Consider the following 13,903-nt stretch of genomic DNA (forward strand, 5'->3'; position numbering starts at 1 on the left):
CAGCAGGAAGATAAGACAGATTTCACCTTGGCTTTGTGGGGTATGCATGCATGCCATACATACCAATGAATCCAGCATTTGAAAGGATTAGAATAGCAATTTTTGATACATTGACCTGTTTTGATCCCTGAGAAGGAACAATTTGGTAGGCCTTTTTAGGTAACTCAGAAGTTGAGGTTTGCATTTCAATATATATAAAAAAAAATCCATTTGAGAAATAGTGAACTATGAATTGGCTTTTGAGAAATGTAAAAGTATCTGAAACTTCAATTGCCCAAGGTCTGCCATCTGTTAGTATCTAGGAGACTTACCATGCGTTGTGCTCAGATTCTGACTTTTATAGGTTAACTTGTTTTCACTTTGTTCCTGACCTTCACATTTTGGGCACAGCTGGATGCACTGAAACCTATTTTGACTCCACCAACTTAGAGAAAAGAAGAATGAGGAGGAGGGAGTCTTTGGGAAGAATAGACAGACTAGGAAGGAGGTATTAACTCCTAAAGGATATTAATTCCGAATTCTTCCACAATGCAGTTCAAAGAAGGATCTGTTTTCCCCCATGTGAAATATAAAGGCATAGGTAGGTGTCCTTTTCCTTACAGGAGAGTGAGTCCACTATCACCCCCTTGCCCACTGACACTCTTGAGAATTCAGAAGGGAAATAATAACCCCGCGGGAGGTGGTTGGCCCCATGTCGTGCCCCTTGGTGGCGGATGACTGGCCTGTTTTGCATCTCTCCATCTCGACTCCTCTACCACGTTAACGGCAGCCGGCACGCTCCACTGTTTATCTTGGAATTGGATACCATCATCTTGGCAACCAAACTGGGACCTTTCCTGCTCAGATTGTTTGTCATTTGTTGTTAATTATCTGTTACCATAAATTCTGCACTTTGAGAAAAAAGGGAATGTTTTGAAATATTTCCTCCAACATGTAAGTGGAGCTTCATTTTCTGTGGACAGAAGAGGGGAAAAAAAGATCAGCCCTTTTGGGAATGGGCTTCAGGGAAATCAAATGCTCTGGTTTTTCAGACCGGATGGGTTAGATCCTGCTAATGCAGCCAGGATTCGCAGCAGAAGAACCTTTGTAATTCAGGAATGGTCTATATTTGTGAGAGGTACCCCCTTTTGAGGGAAAAAAAAATGTACCTTTATATAAGGAGTTGTGCTTTTATCTCAGTCTCTTTGTGCCATAATTGTGTGTTGTGTGTATATGCTCGAGAGCCTGTTCCCTGCAGTTTCTCACTTTCAAAGGTTATTAAGACAAAGCAGTCCAAAGTGAAAGGTAGCTTCTGTTTACCTGCCTTTATGAGGCATTTATTTTGTCAAGTATAGAATTAAAATGAGCTTTCTGGCCATTAGTGGATTTTAGTCATGCACGCACCCTCTGCAGGGAAGGTTGCATCACCTTATAAACAAACGGCACTGTTTTGTGAGGTGCTGTATCATGAGCTGAGGGAGCCACCGCTGGACTTACTGTCTTAACAAAGCGGTCAACAGAAGAACAGGAGACAGGAAGAATGCGTGCATGCATTTTGGAGGGAAGAGTTTGGGAGTGAAGCGGTTATTGCTAAGCAGAAATCTAGGCACATTTAAAGACATAAAAACTGAAATCGTTTGAAAAGTTCCAAAAGCAAGTATATCCAGAATCCAGGCTGTCTCTCCACCCTGGGACCCCTTACATGTGTTCGCTTATAGTCTCTGTTGCTAGTATCTCAACTTTACCATGGGGATCATAACAATATATGCTTCCATAGGTAATGGTGAAGGTTATATTAGATGATGCTTAGTATTGAGTAAATCACTTAGCACAGTATCCCAACGCTCAATGCATGGAAGCTACTGTTACTAATATTGTTTACGCACAACATCAATGCTTGAACTTCAGCAGAATTATAATGGCGGCACATAGACCATCATCACCATAACTTTTTTTGGTTGCCATTAAGTTTGGTGTGTCTGTTTTCTTCTCGTTGAGGAGCTTTTGTTTTTGTTTTCCTCTCACTGTTAACGGTTTTAGGGTTGTGCTGTCTCCCAAGGCATCTCCACACTGGGCGGGAGGGATTGAGTCTCTGTTAACCTGCTGATAGTCAGGGGCACAGACTTAATAAACACCCATCGCAGCTCCTGCCTGCTGCTTGGGACAGTGTAGCTCTCAGAGATGTGCCTTTTCCTGGAGTTGAGGAATTTGCCTGGGTCTGCTGCCTTTGGTTTCTGCAGAGCCCGAAAATGTTCTTCCCAGGCTTAGAAGGAAGGAATCCTGACCTGAATGGTGTTGCCCCTGAAATAAAACATCCTTTCTACGTATTTCCACTTCCGTTATCCTTTTATTTCCTCTCTCAGTGTTTTTCAAAGGGAGTACGGTAGGTGTGTGTGCATTATTTTAGAGCACAGATTACAATCAGATTTTAGGATTAAGAAATGAGTCTTAACCTAGTGTCTCAGATTTAGGAACAGTTTGCGTATGAGAACAAGAGACTGGATGCAGGAGAATGGAGGTTGAAAAATGCACCCTCAGACTGTTCTGGGAGAGGCTGGGGAAAGGATTTAACACTTTGGATTCTTTAGAGGCCATTAAAACTCTGATGGGATTGGATTACCTGACTGCACATCTGAAACACGAAACTCTTGCCCAAACCGTGCAATCGAGTTAAGCTCAAAATTCAAGGCCTTCCCCTAAGACTGGCCTCTGGGTAAGCCTCACTGTGGATGGCAAAATGATTTCCTTTGAGAGGAGCAAGACTGCAGTGAGGTTTTTATGGCCAATTGAGCCTGTATATTGGTGCCAGCCAGACAGTTGGCAGCACTTAGTGCCAAGTTCGGTGATCTGTCCACCAGTTTTTCCCAAGGTCTTCAATTCCGTCTGGATTCAGGGCTGACATTGAAGAGAAGTACATTGTAAGGGCGACTTCCTAGGCATGCCTCCTGAATTTTTTATTTTTCCAAGTGGAGAGGTACTGAGAGGTGCCGGGAGAGCAACAGGCTGCTCCCCTGCCGTCAACTTCGAGGCTTGGAATGATGTCCTCCTCCCTAAATACACTTCCTTTCCTCTCTTCACCTTCGTCACTGCTTCAGGGGAACCCCTACCCCTTTCTCTGGATTACGTGAGCCCCTTGTGTGTATGCACTCAGAGCACCTACAAGTAATGCTTTCCCTTGGTCGCACTTTTTATAAATGTGTTTTCTGAATGTTCGTGAAATGTCTGTCTTCCACTAGGCTTTAAGCTCTCTGAAGGCAGCAACTCTTTTTTTTTTTTTGCGGTACGTGGGCCTCTTACTGTTGTGGCCTCTCCCGTTGCGGAGCACAGGCTCCGGACGCGCAGGCTCAGCGGCCATGGCTCATGGGCCCAGCCGCTCCGCGGCACGTGGGATCTTCCCAGACCAGGGCACGAATCCGCGTCCCCTGCATCGGCAGGCGAACTCTCAACCACTGCGTCACCACGGAAGCCCGGCAGCAACTCTTTTTATTTTTTGTTGCCCATCTGTATCCACAGCACGTATCATAGTGCTATCACATTCTAGATACTCTCCCAATACTTGTTGAATGAATGAATGACAGTTGAGTTTTCAGGGATTCCATTTTCTCTTACGACGTGCTTTCCCAAGAAGTGTGTGCTCCCTTGGAATCATTCATTCATTTTGAGGGCATGTATTTAGACTTGATGGTATACTTGGCTTTAAAAAGGGTAACTTATGAGTCTCCCGTGTTTTTTTCAGGATGGAGCTGGATGAAGCTCAGAGTGAGTATTTCTGATACTCCTACACTAATGCTATAATCTATCCTGCCTTCGGTTGACTCTTACTTTGACAGTAGTAGACTCTCATTTCTAACAAAGGAAAAATGTCAAAGTTTCACTTTCATCTTGACCCTAAAGATTTGGATTTCCTATCTTGTTCTCTACCTTAAAAACTGAGGTATTAGAAAGTATGTTGTCTTAACTCCTTGTAAAGTGCTTACTTATTTATCCTATTTGGCATCAACTATTATTGGCTAGAAGCGTGAAATTAATTAGGATATATTTCAGCCCGATTACCAGGAGCCTGTCACCTGTCGCTAATATGTGGAGTTTACCTGAAATGAAGACCATGAAAACGGGTCATCTCTTATCATGGGAATCACACATTTTGCATAAAGCGAACCAATTTTATTCTGTATCCTTATGTTTTTAACAACTTTACTTTTTTTTTGTAGTAAACTCTTCTAGTTCTTATCATACTACTATTTTTACAGAAACCTGTGATTTGGGTTTACTACAGATAACACTACTATAACAACATTGGTGTTACATAGTGATTGAAAGCCTTCTGAAACTTTTTTGTTTTAAAGGTGAAACATGAAATTTAAAGGAAGTATTACTGGTGACTAAGCTATAAACTTCTTGAAAAGTAAATGACAAAAAAATGCTGCTGAAGAGTGCCAAGCTTAAGGAAGAATTTTACAAGGGGCAGAGCATAAAAGAGGGGAGAGCATAAGAGAGATTTGCATGGCAAGAACTTTGGGGCAGGAAGTTGTTAATTTAGGTGATGGGCTTTAGGTTTTCTCCCTGACTGTCTCCTTACTGTGTCTCCTAAGAAAGGTGTTGTATAATTAGGCTTTCTGGAGATCCCCTTTGGCTGAGGACCTAATTGAGTTTCAGGACTAGAGGGCTGAGCTGGATGGAGTTGGGGGAGCTTTTGGCCCTGCTGGTCGAAACCCATGGATGGACCTGCCTCTTTGATAAGTACCTGTAGTGACTGGCAGTGACATTGTTTGGGGAAAGTATGGTTTAGTAATTGAATAGTCAGTGCTCCTTAGTATATGAAAATCTCTCTTTAACATAGGGAAGACACCAAAATCCACATGTGCAATTTAAATGAGCTTGTATTCTGCATTATAAATATGCACCGGATGCCAAGTAGAAAACCGGAACACTCTCTCAGGATGCTGTTAGGGCCAAGCGGAATCTCATTAGGGACGGCTTCAAAGATCAGTTCCTCGTGTCCATAAAAACAAGTGTAAATTATCTGGTGCGCGCCTGCTGTTAGCAGTTGCGGTGTTGCATTATGCATGATGCCAGACTGCACAGAGGAGCCGCAAACCGCTTGGAGCTCCAAAATAGATGTGGGGATTCCTCCACCCATACATAGATATTTTTTTGGTGCTGAGTCCTACATTTTGGAAATTTATTGGTGTGTTTCAGTTAATGGAGGGTGCTACATATAACCTGCTCGTACATATAACCTGCTCGTACATTTTTGATGAATTGGAGTCAGTTCGGAGAGGCGTGATAAGGCTCTGAATTGTTTATATGAACGACCAATCTACTCAGGTTTATGTATTTTGTTCACATCTGAAGTCAGATTATGGGCATAGCACAGTGCCTGGTACAATAAATAGTTATTGATGAAGAAGTGAATAGATGGATGTCTTCTTGGGTCTAGCAGTCAGAATAATGTAGAAATGCAAACCATCCAGTCCTTGTCTAGTAGGGGTGTTTTGCTTACTTAGGGAGACAATCAAATGTGACTGAATTAAATATATTTGATAAAGTAACCGTGTGTGCATTGTTAGTAATAGAAGGATCAAGGTGTATTTTTGCATACCTGTGTGCTGTGCTCACTGTGAGGGAAACATGTAAAGACTTTTACATATGGACAGTTGGCAACCCAGAGAGCTTAAATGACCAGAGCAAGGTCACACAGGATGGCTGACTTACAGTACATTGTGTGTGTCCTTATGACCCTTAGTGAGCAGAAGGTGCTTAAGCAACTTACAGTTTGGGGCAGACAATAAATCCTAACCGGGGTCCACTGAAAAAAAATGCATAACGTGAAAGTTGTGAGTTAAGTTTTATTTTGGGGCAAATGAGGACTATAGCCTGGGAGACAGCTTCTCAGATAGCTCTGAGGAACTACTCCAAAGAGGTAGCGGGGAAGGTCAGTATATTATATATATATGATTTTAGTTAAGCACCAGCTCTGGCAGAGGCTGGCTGCTAGTCACGAGGAGCATATGTCTCCGTTAATGATTTTAGTACTTTTCTAGATATGAGGAGGTGCAAGAATTTGCGCTCATAAACATCTTCTCCTGAAAATATCTAACTATCTGAAGTCTTGTTCTGTCAGTTTTCCCCAAATCACAGAGGTGCCTCATTCCTGGTCTCCATCCTGACCTCCTTTCAGGGAGTGTTGAAGGTCAGTGGCTGTGGTGGATAGTGACTTAATCCTTGTAGAGGCAGATGGCAAGTGCCAGTTTTTCGTTGGCAGTGAGTAGGAGAAGCGGGGGAGAATTTCTTTAAGAACACATCTGAAATAAGCCTTTTACGAGTAATCTGACTTCATGCTATTAAATTGCTTTCCAATTTTATTTCCTAATTTTCCACTGTAGACATAGCCCAGGTTAGTCAAAGCGTCTTCATGTCTAATTCTTTTCCCAAACACGAAAGAAGGAAAGCTCCCTGTAGGAGGCACCCCGTTATGGAAAACTGTTTAAATGAAACAGGAGCAGCTATTTTCTGCCATGGAGGATCACATTTTGCTTTCATTTCATAATATCTCCTCCTTTTCTTACCACCCATGTGCCCCTTGGTTCCTCTAAAACCTGGCAGCGTTTTTCTGTACCTCAGAGTCCAGAAAGCACTGACATTTCCTACTCGGAGACGACGCATACTGGAGAGCACTTGCATCTTTGCTGGGATGTGGGAACTGAGAAGTGTGGAGCCATATGCCGTGGACTTGGACAGTGGCTCACATTCCAGACAAGTAAAATGGTTTCTGGCCCACTGCTTGTGTTGTGTGGGAATGAGCAAATCTGTACGCTTCTAGGTCTTTTGGAGACATGAAGATAGAAGGTTAGATGCTTTAACACAGTACCTTTTACAAAGTTCAATTTGAGTACAGTTTTGAGACCTGACTGTGGTTGAATATCAAGGGTTACTTCAAAGTCACCTGCATTTTTGAGAATTTCTCAAAGGTTGCTATTTGGAAATAATCTCTCTGACCAAAAATAAATGGTGTTACTGCATAGAAAATTGCTTCCGCGAGCCGTAATCGGTGTTGGCATCACTTGGGAGACCATCGAAGTGTGTCTTCTTCACTAAGATTGAGAAACCCCATAGCCACGAGTCACTCTGCAAGTAGCATTTCCAGCCACGTGCAGTTTTCCTCTTGGAATAAAGCTCTGTGGTAGGTATGAGGTATTAAACTTCTTTATGTTAAAACTGCAGCTGGGCCCAAGTTGGCTTTGGCGATGGTCCTCTCTTCCTAGGGTGCTGCAGATCTAGCTATCAGCCCGACTCTCACCAAATGCCTCGGATGCTGGTGCAGCGGCCTGCAGCTGGGCCTTGGCTCAGTTGCTGGTGGTGAGCCAGAAGTACCTGTTAGATCTTTAAAAACGGAGCAGCACAGACAAGTAGGAGAATTCTTCCAGCTCCGGTGCTTTTCTGGGAAGTTCAGAGAGGGCATTTAGCAGCAACTTTTGCATTCAGTTCTAACTATTGAACTTCGTAATAGGAAAATTATCTAATAAAAGCTCTAGTTTTGGGTGGTGATTAAAATGAGTAGTTCTGGAATGCTCAAGACCCCCACTTAACTGCACAGAGAAGCTCATAAAATATGCATGGTGAGGAGTCCAGCCAGTGAATATATTAGTTGTAGCAGTCTATACCTCCCTGTAGAAATTATACATCTCCATTGTTTATATACGAATGTGTGTGTATGTATCTGCACACATACCCACAGATAAATGAAGGTTTAAAATTAAACATAGATGAAAGTGTTTTCTCAACACTGCTTATGGCTATCTAAAAAACAAATAAAACATTGGACATTGTTTGCATGTGGGTTGAACACCTCAGCTAACGATTACTAACACGGTTGACCTTGTTTTCTATTGAGGGCACCGAGAAGCTACATTATTAAGCATATTGGGTCAACCCGGAGTTCACAGTTAACATCATTTTTCTTTCTGTGGAGATGAAAAGGTCTTCAGCCAGATTGTTTTCTTTTGGTTCCACACCAGGTGGAGGGTAGCATGATTTTTGCATGACTATGGCTCTGCTCTATAAATAAGCAGATTCAGTCTTTTGTTTTAAATGTAATCAGCAAGATTGCATTTGCATTGCTTGTAAGTGAATCGCATAAGTGAAATTACACTGCCTGCATCTCATTTGGTATCATAAAATGTTACGGGATGCAGGCTGTTTTTCTCCAACTATAGTGTCTTCAGTTGGTATTAGGGTGCTTGCTTTCATTTTCCTTTGTGACCAAATTTATTGCATTCTACAGAGCTAGGGCTCATATTTTCACTTAGGTTAGTTGCTGGAGAAATACTCATTCATGTTCCCTAGAATAAGCTAAGATATTGGTTCGGTAGGGGGTAAATGGAGTTTTAAGACTATCTCATGTCGTGTAGCAAGTGATTGGTAATCACTTTCTGTAGTTTGAGACAAACTTCTGCTTACTAAGAGTAAATAAATGCCAGTCACTGTTGGTTGGAAGTATAATGCAGTCTAAAGCTTTTCAGGCAGTTAATGTAAACCACAAGATGGTTTACATAAAACAAAAACAAAAACTTCAGTTAGTCACTTTTTTTTAATGACCAGTATAAAATACATATCTTAATTGGCTCTTAGGATATTCTTAAGGCAGATGACTTAAAAGTCATTTTGAGATTCCTCTGCTTATTTCCTTGAAAATAAATAATTTAACACAACAGTAATAATCACTGACTTCAAAAGTCAGTAATTTCAGTGACAAATGAGAATGCCCTATTTCACAGATTCCTCCCCCTTCCATTGAGGTTTTCTTAATTCATGAATTTTTCAGGTGGAAGTTGAGGGAAAGGTATGAGTTCTTGGATAACCTGGAACGTGGTGTGGTTATCCACAAAACCGCTGTTTGTTAACTGCATTGCTGATAAAACCCCACAAGGCAGCGGGCAGCTGAAGTGCTGATTATGGCCTTTGGTAAATGTGAAAACTGCTTTCAAAAAGAAAAAGTATGCCAGTTATACTGATATACCAACAAAATCAAAGTGCTGAATAACGAATGATGATCTTTAGTTATTTGGATAGTTATTAGTAGAAAAAAAATGGGAAGAATTAAATGTGACGAATAGGAAATGTAAATATCAGAGGGTGCGTTTTTTTGCCTATCAAAAGAGAAGACTTGAGAATACTAAATCCAAAAGCAAAACTAACATTCTAAAATAGCTTACAGGGTTTTTTTTCAGTAAGACCTTGAAGGAGAAGTGCAGTTTTGTATTCTCATTATCTTAAAAAAAATGTGTCTAGAAAAACGTTTCATATGGAAGGAGAGGATTGAGTATAACTTATTTTTAATTAGTAAATTTTTAATTGAAGCATGAGGCATACATGTGTACAAATTAACCGTATTTGACTAAATGAATTCTCACAAAGGGAACATGCTTATGTGATCAGTATTGGATGTAGTTTTAAGGATCATTTGTTTTAGTCTGCGGAACAATATTCTAAAGTCGTAAGATTTTAAATATCATAGTCTCTGATAAACCTGTATTAATAAAAATTGTAGAGACCTTTGTTACTAGCACTGTGTGATTTACAAAGGAGATAATTGTACATGTTGGGATCCCAGTGGCCTCCCTAGGATTCCTCTGTAGTTGGAAGTTGCAGGGCTGAGCATATATGTGACTACTGTGACTTTTGTTTAAACTGGTCTCTAAGGCATACTTTCCATTTGTAGTCATTTAAGATTTCCCGAAGGCTCCTCTCTGTGATTTGATAATTCTCTGGATAATATTTCCAAACTGATGACCTTCTTGAGTTAAAATAATTTTTTTAGTCTAGCTTTAAAGACATCTTTATTTTCTATTCCATTCATCACCATTTTCTCATTGAAAAAATTAACCATGCCTATCCCACTTCAAATGAGCAGCTGCACTTTGAAACTAGATCCTCCTTTTGGCTGTAATTGTCCAAATGAGGAGGACTAGGTTGGCTAACTATTTTGAAAGGAATTGGTTGTGACTGTAAAGCATTTTTTTTCTTTTTTGTTTTTTGGCCGTACGCGGGCCTCTCACTGTTGTGACCTCTCCCGTTGCGGAGCACAGGCTCTGGACGTGCAGGCTCAGCAGCCATGGCTCCCGGGCCCAGCCGCTCCGCGACATGTGGGATCTTCCCGGACCGGGGCACGAACCCGTGTCCCCTGCATCGGCAGGCGGACTCTCAACCACTGCGCCACGAGGGAAGACCATGTAAAACATTTTTATGCTTTCAGTTACATTCTGTTCAAATTTTGGTGTGTTCCCAGCTAGAAAAAAAAAAAAAAAGGGAAGAAGAAAGTTAACAAGGAAGGAGGAAGGGAAGAAAGAAGGACAGAAACAAAAGAAAGAGGAAAAGGAGGGGAGGCAGTTCACAAAATACTTGTAAGCAAGACAGCTCTTACATGGAAATAGCTTAACTCCAGCCTTGGAAGAAAGGGAAAGAATGACTCCAAAATCTAGTCTGAGAAAGACTTCGGGGCTTGAAGTATGACTGTAAACTACTGACACAGAGTTTTCTTCTCTTTTTCATAAATTCCCCAGAATAAATAAAATAGTAAAAAAATGCATACATACATACGTGTGTGTGTGTGTGTGTGTGTGTGTGTGTGTGTTTATTCTGTTTGGTGTCATTTTCATCTATTCCTGCAATACCTACATTGCTCAGTATGATTCTGAAACTATTTCTTTAGCGGTTGTCTTTGGAGCCAATTCATGGATATATAAGGAAAGAATTCTGTTTTCCAGTTACAGATATCATCTTCATACATATTCATTCATACCTTCCTGGTGAAATCCTTAAGGTGCCCAAGGGATAAAATTCATCAGTGAGTTTTTACTTTTGACTTTCTCACTCTGGCCACAGGGCACTTTAGAGTTACCAGGCTAAATGTCTTCTTTGGTTGCCTGAAGAGTTTTTACATACATAGTACTATGGCAGCCTTATACTTGTCTACAAAGGTACTAGACTGTCTATTGGAAAGCTGATCCAAATGATCTTATGCAAATGGGAAATATGGTCTATCAGCTTACAGACTGAGATAATTGCACATTCTGTTTAGGTGACCAAGATGGCTGATTAGAGATGGTTACTGATTGGTTACTTAACAAGTAGCCATTTTTTTCAAAGGAAACTAACAATCGTAATAGGCTAGCTGGCTATATATGTATGTTAAATCTCATAATAACTAGGGAAGAACACTTCCAAATGAACATGAATTATAGCTCTGTTTATTATACAATTGTGAAAGCTAATCATTTGTCTTGACATAATAGCTGCTTTGAGCTATCAAGAGTCACGAATAAGTGAAAATACATATAAATTTCCAAAAATATATTTGAATTCTTATATTTTGATTATACAAAATTATACATTGTCTCTAACAAAAAGTTCATACTGGTACCTCTAGTTAAGACAGAAATATTCTAAAACTCACTTAACCGTATAAAGAGAATGGCGAATACAATGGTCTCAGAGTTTTGATATGTACTTGCTTATTTGGCATGGTCATGCTTTTATTCATTCACTAATTCAAGTATTTATTGAATTCATGCTATGTCCCAGGCAAGCAAACTGCTTGAGTCTGGGACTGTTTAACAAATTGAAATGATAATCTCATAAATTTATTATGGGGGAAAATAATTCAATGTAATGCACACTAATGATCTGTATCGGCCTTGAATCAAAATTTGTCATAGCCTAGAGTATAAAACTAACCCTTATTATTTTGATTATCTTCCATTTGATGGCTTTTTCTTCATTTTGTTGTCTTATTTTGCTTGGTTAAACACTCTTTTTAGGGAACCCTTTTCCCCTCTCCTTCAGGGCATCTTAGATCTTCTGGGCTTCAGGGCAGACAGTCTACGTTAGACCAAGGAAACCAGTTAAAATGAGCAAACCAGACAGAACAAGACAAAATCCACAGAGATTATGATAATAGTAATAAAAAATAATGGCTACCTTCTTTTGGGTGTGTATTGTCTACCCAGTAAGTGCTAACTGCCTTAATACATCATTTTATTTAATTCTTAATATAACCCTCGGAAGTAGGTGGTGTTATTCTCATTTTGCACATAAGAAAACCAAGGCTAAAAGAAGCCGCCCAGAGGGACCTGGGTTTCACAGTTGGTCAGTGAAACATGTTTACCTGAGTCTGTGCATCATGCTGGTCTGTCAAGGAGGCAGCGATAGACCCACAGATTAAAGACTTGGATTTTGACTGTTTTCTTTCTTTCTTCATGAAGAAGCATGAAGTAAATACAATCCTGATCCACAAACATATTTTTGGAATAGTTCCACTGATTGAGGCTCTGTAGAGAAGCATGACCTAGGATGACTTTTTCTCTCAGAGAGAAACACAAGTATGGAGGAATTCATTATTAGGAGGCTGGGGGAATCCATGGAGAAAATCATATTGGATTGAGACTCAAGTGGTGTAGGCTTCATCTGTAAAATGGAACTAATACTGGTTAGAGCAGATGGTCTTCAAGGATCCTTGCATCTCAAGCGTTCTAAGATTTTGGTCTGAAGTTACTCAGAGTTCCTTGTATTCCTGGACTTTCCACTCAAACGCTACGTGGATTGGAAGATAATGCAAAGAGAGGTACAAATGGAAACATTACACTCACAAGTCATGTAATTCCAGAAGGAATGCTCAAGACTGTTAACCCATTCAGCTAAACACCCAAAACTGAGTATAAGCATTTAAGAAGGAAAAGATTTTCTCTACCTCTAAGTACATTTGGGGGCCTTTGGAAGACAGAGATTTCCTCAAAGAACACATTGATATGGAAGTATGAAATAAAGAGGTGGAGACTGGGCCTTTTACTGAGTGAAATGAAGAATTTGAGATTCCAGAGAAGTGTGTCAAGGTTTTATTTCTTTCACTGGTTCTTAGACACACTCATCTAAGAATATATCAGTGGCCTGAGCAAGCCTCTAGTTTCAGAATGGCTGCTAACTCATGCTTTGACATTGGACAAGTCTCTCCAGCCTTGTTTTCTTATCTGTAAGATGTAGTATAGGTCCCCCAAACTGTCAAAACATCTGTAAATCAAGTATATCTTTAGATGTCATACAAGCCAGAGAGTGACAATATTGAGATGGTGTTTGGAGTAATGGGGCTCCCAAGTGACTTGAGTTATGGCCAAATGACCAAGTCAGAGGACCTGGACTCACGTCATTCCTATGGAGCAGAATAAGAAAATTCCAAAGTGAAAAAAAGAAATATGCAGTTCAGGGGCTTCCCTGGTGGCGCAGTGGTTGAGAATCTGCCTGCCAATGCAGGGGACACGGGTTCGAGCCCTGGTCTGGGAAGATCCCACATGCCGCGGAGCAACTAGGCCCGTGAGCCACAATTACTGAGCCTGTGCATCTGAAGCCTGTGCTCTGCAACGAGAGAGGCCGTGACAGTGAGAGGCCCGCGCACCGCGATGAAGAGTGGCCCCCACTAGCCGCAACTAGAGAAAGCCCTCGCACAGAAACGAAGATCCAACACAGCCAAAAATAAATTAAAAAAAGAAAAAGAAAAGAAAAAGAAATATGCAGTTCAGTGAGAATGGTTTGTCCTCTGGAATGAGTTAAATAGGTGATGATAATTCTGCTGTCGTACACAATGGCATCGAGGAAGATGGTGGAGGAGGCCAGATCGTTCAGTCCAGCATTGCTGTGGAGTCCCGGAGACTCTCTGCATTGGGGTTGGTGTGAGCTGCAGGTCTAGAAAGGACGAGAGGGTCTGTAACTGTGAGGAGTGTATACTAGTGCACTAACGTAAGGGAGACCAGGCTTAAGGGAAGGCAGAAGTGCGGCATCTTCTAGCCCAAAGGTGTGGCAGGAGGTGGCAAATCTCTAGTGGATAATCTTGAGTTCGGGGGAAGAAATTTTTTTTTTTTTTTTTTTTTTTTTT

The 13,903-nt window shown here is 40.9% G+C and overlaps 1 protein-coding gene across 2 annotated transcripts in view; it reads left to right on the forward strand.

The window, feature by feature from the left end:
- The window catches only part of MPPED2 (metallophosphoesterase domain containing 2), a 177,119-nt gene that overhangs the window by 14,872 nt on the left and 148,344 nt on the right, over positions 1 to 13,903 (forward strand). The window contains exon 2 of one of the 2 annotated variants that reach the window (XM_007460930.1): positions 3,716 to 3,738. The exons of the other annotated variant lie outside the window; for it this stretch is intronic. Within the exon in view, the coding sequence (XP_007460992.1) occupies positions 3,716 to 3,738 (23 nt within the window). The remainder of the gene's footprint in view (positions 1 to 3,715; positions 3,739 to 13,903) is intronic. 2 annotated transcript variants of the gene reach the window in all.

Source organism: Lipotes vexillifer, unplaced genomic scaffold (genome assembly GCF_000442215.2).
Source record: "Lipotes vexillifer unplaced genomic scaffold, Lipotes_vexillifer_v1.1 scaffold627, whole genome shotgun sequence".
Taxonomy (NCBI): domain Eukaryota; kingdom Metazoa; phylum Chordata; class Mammalia; order Artiodactyla; family Lipotidae; genus Lipotes; species Lipotes vexillifer.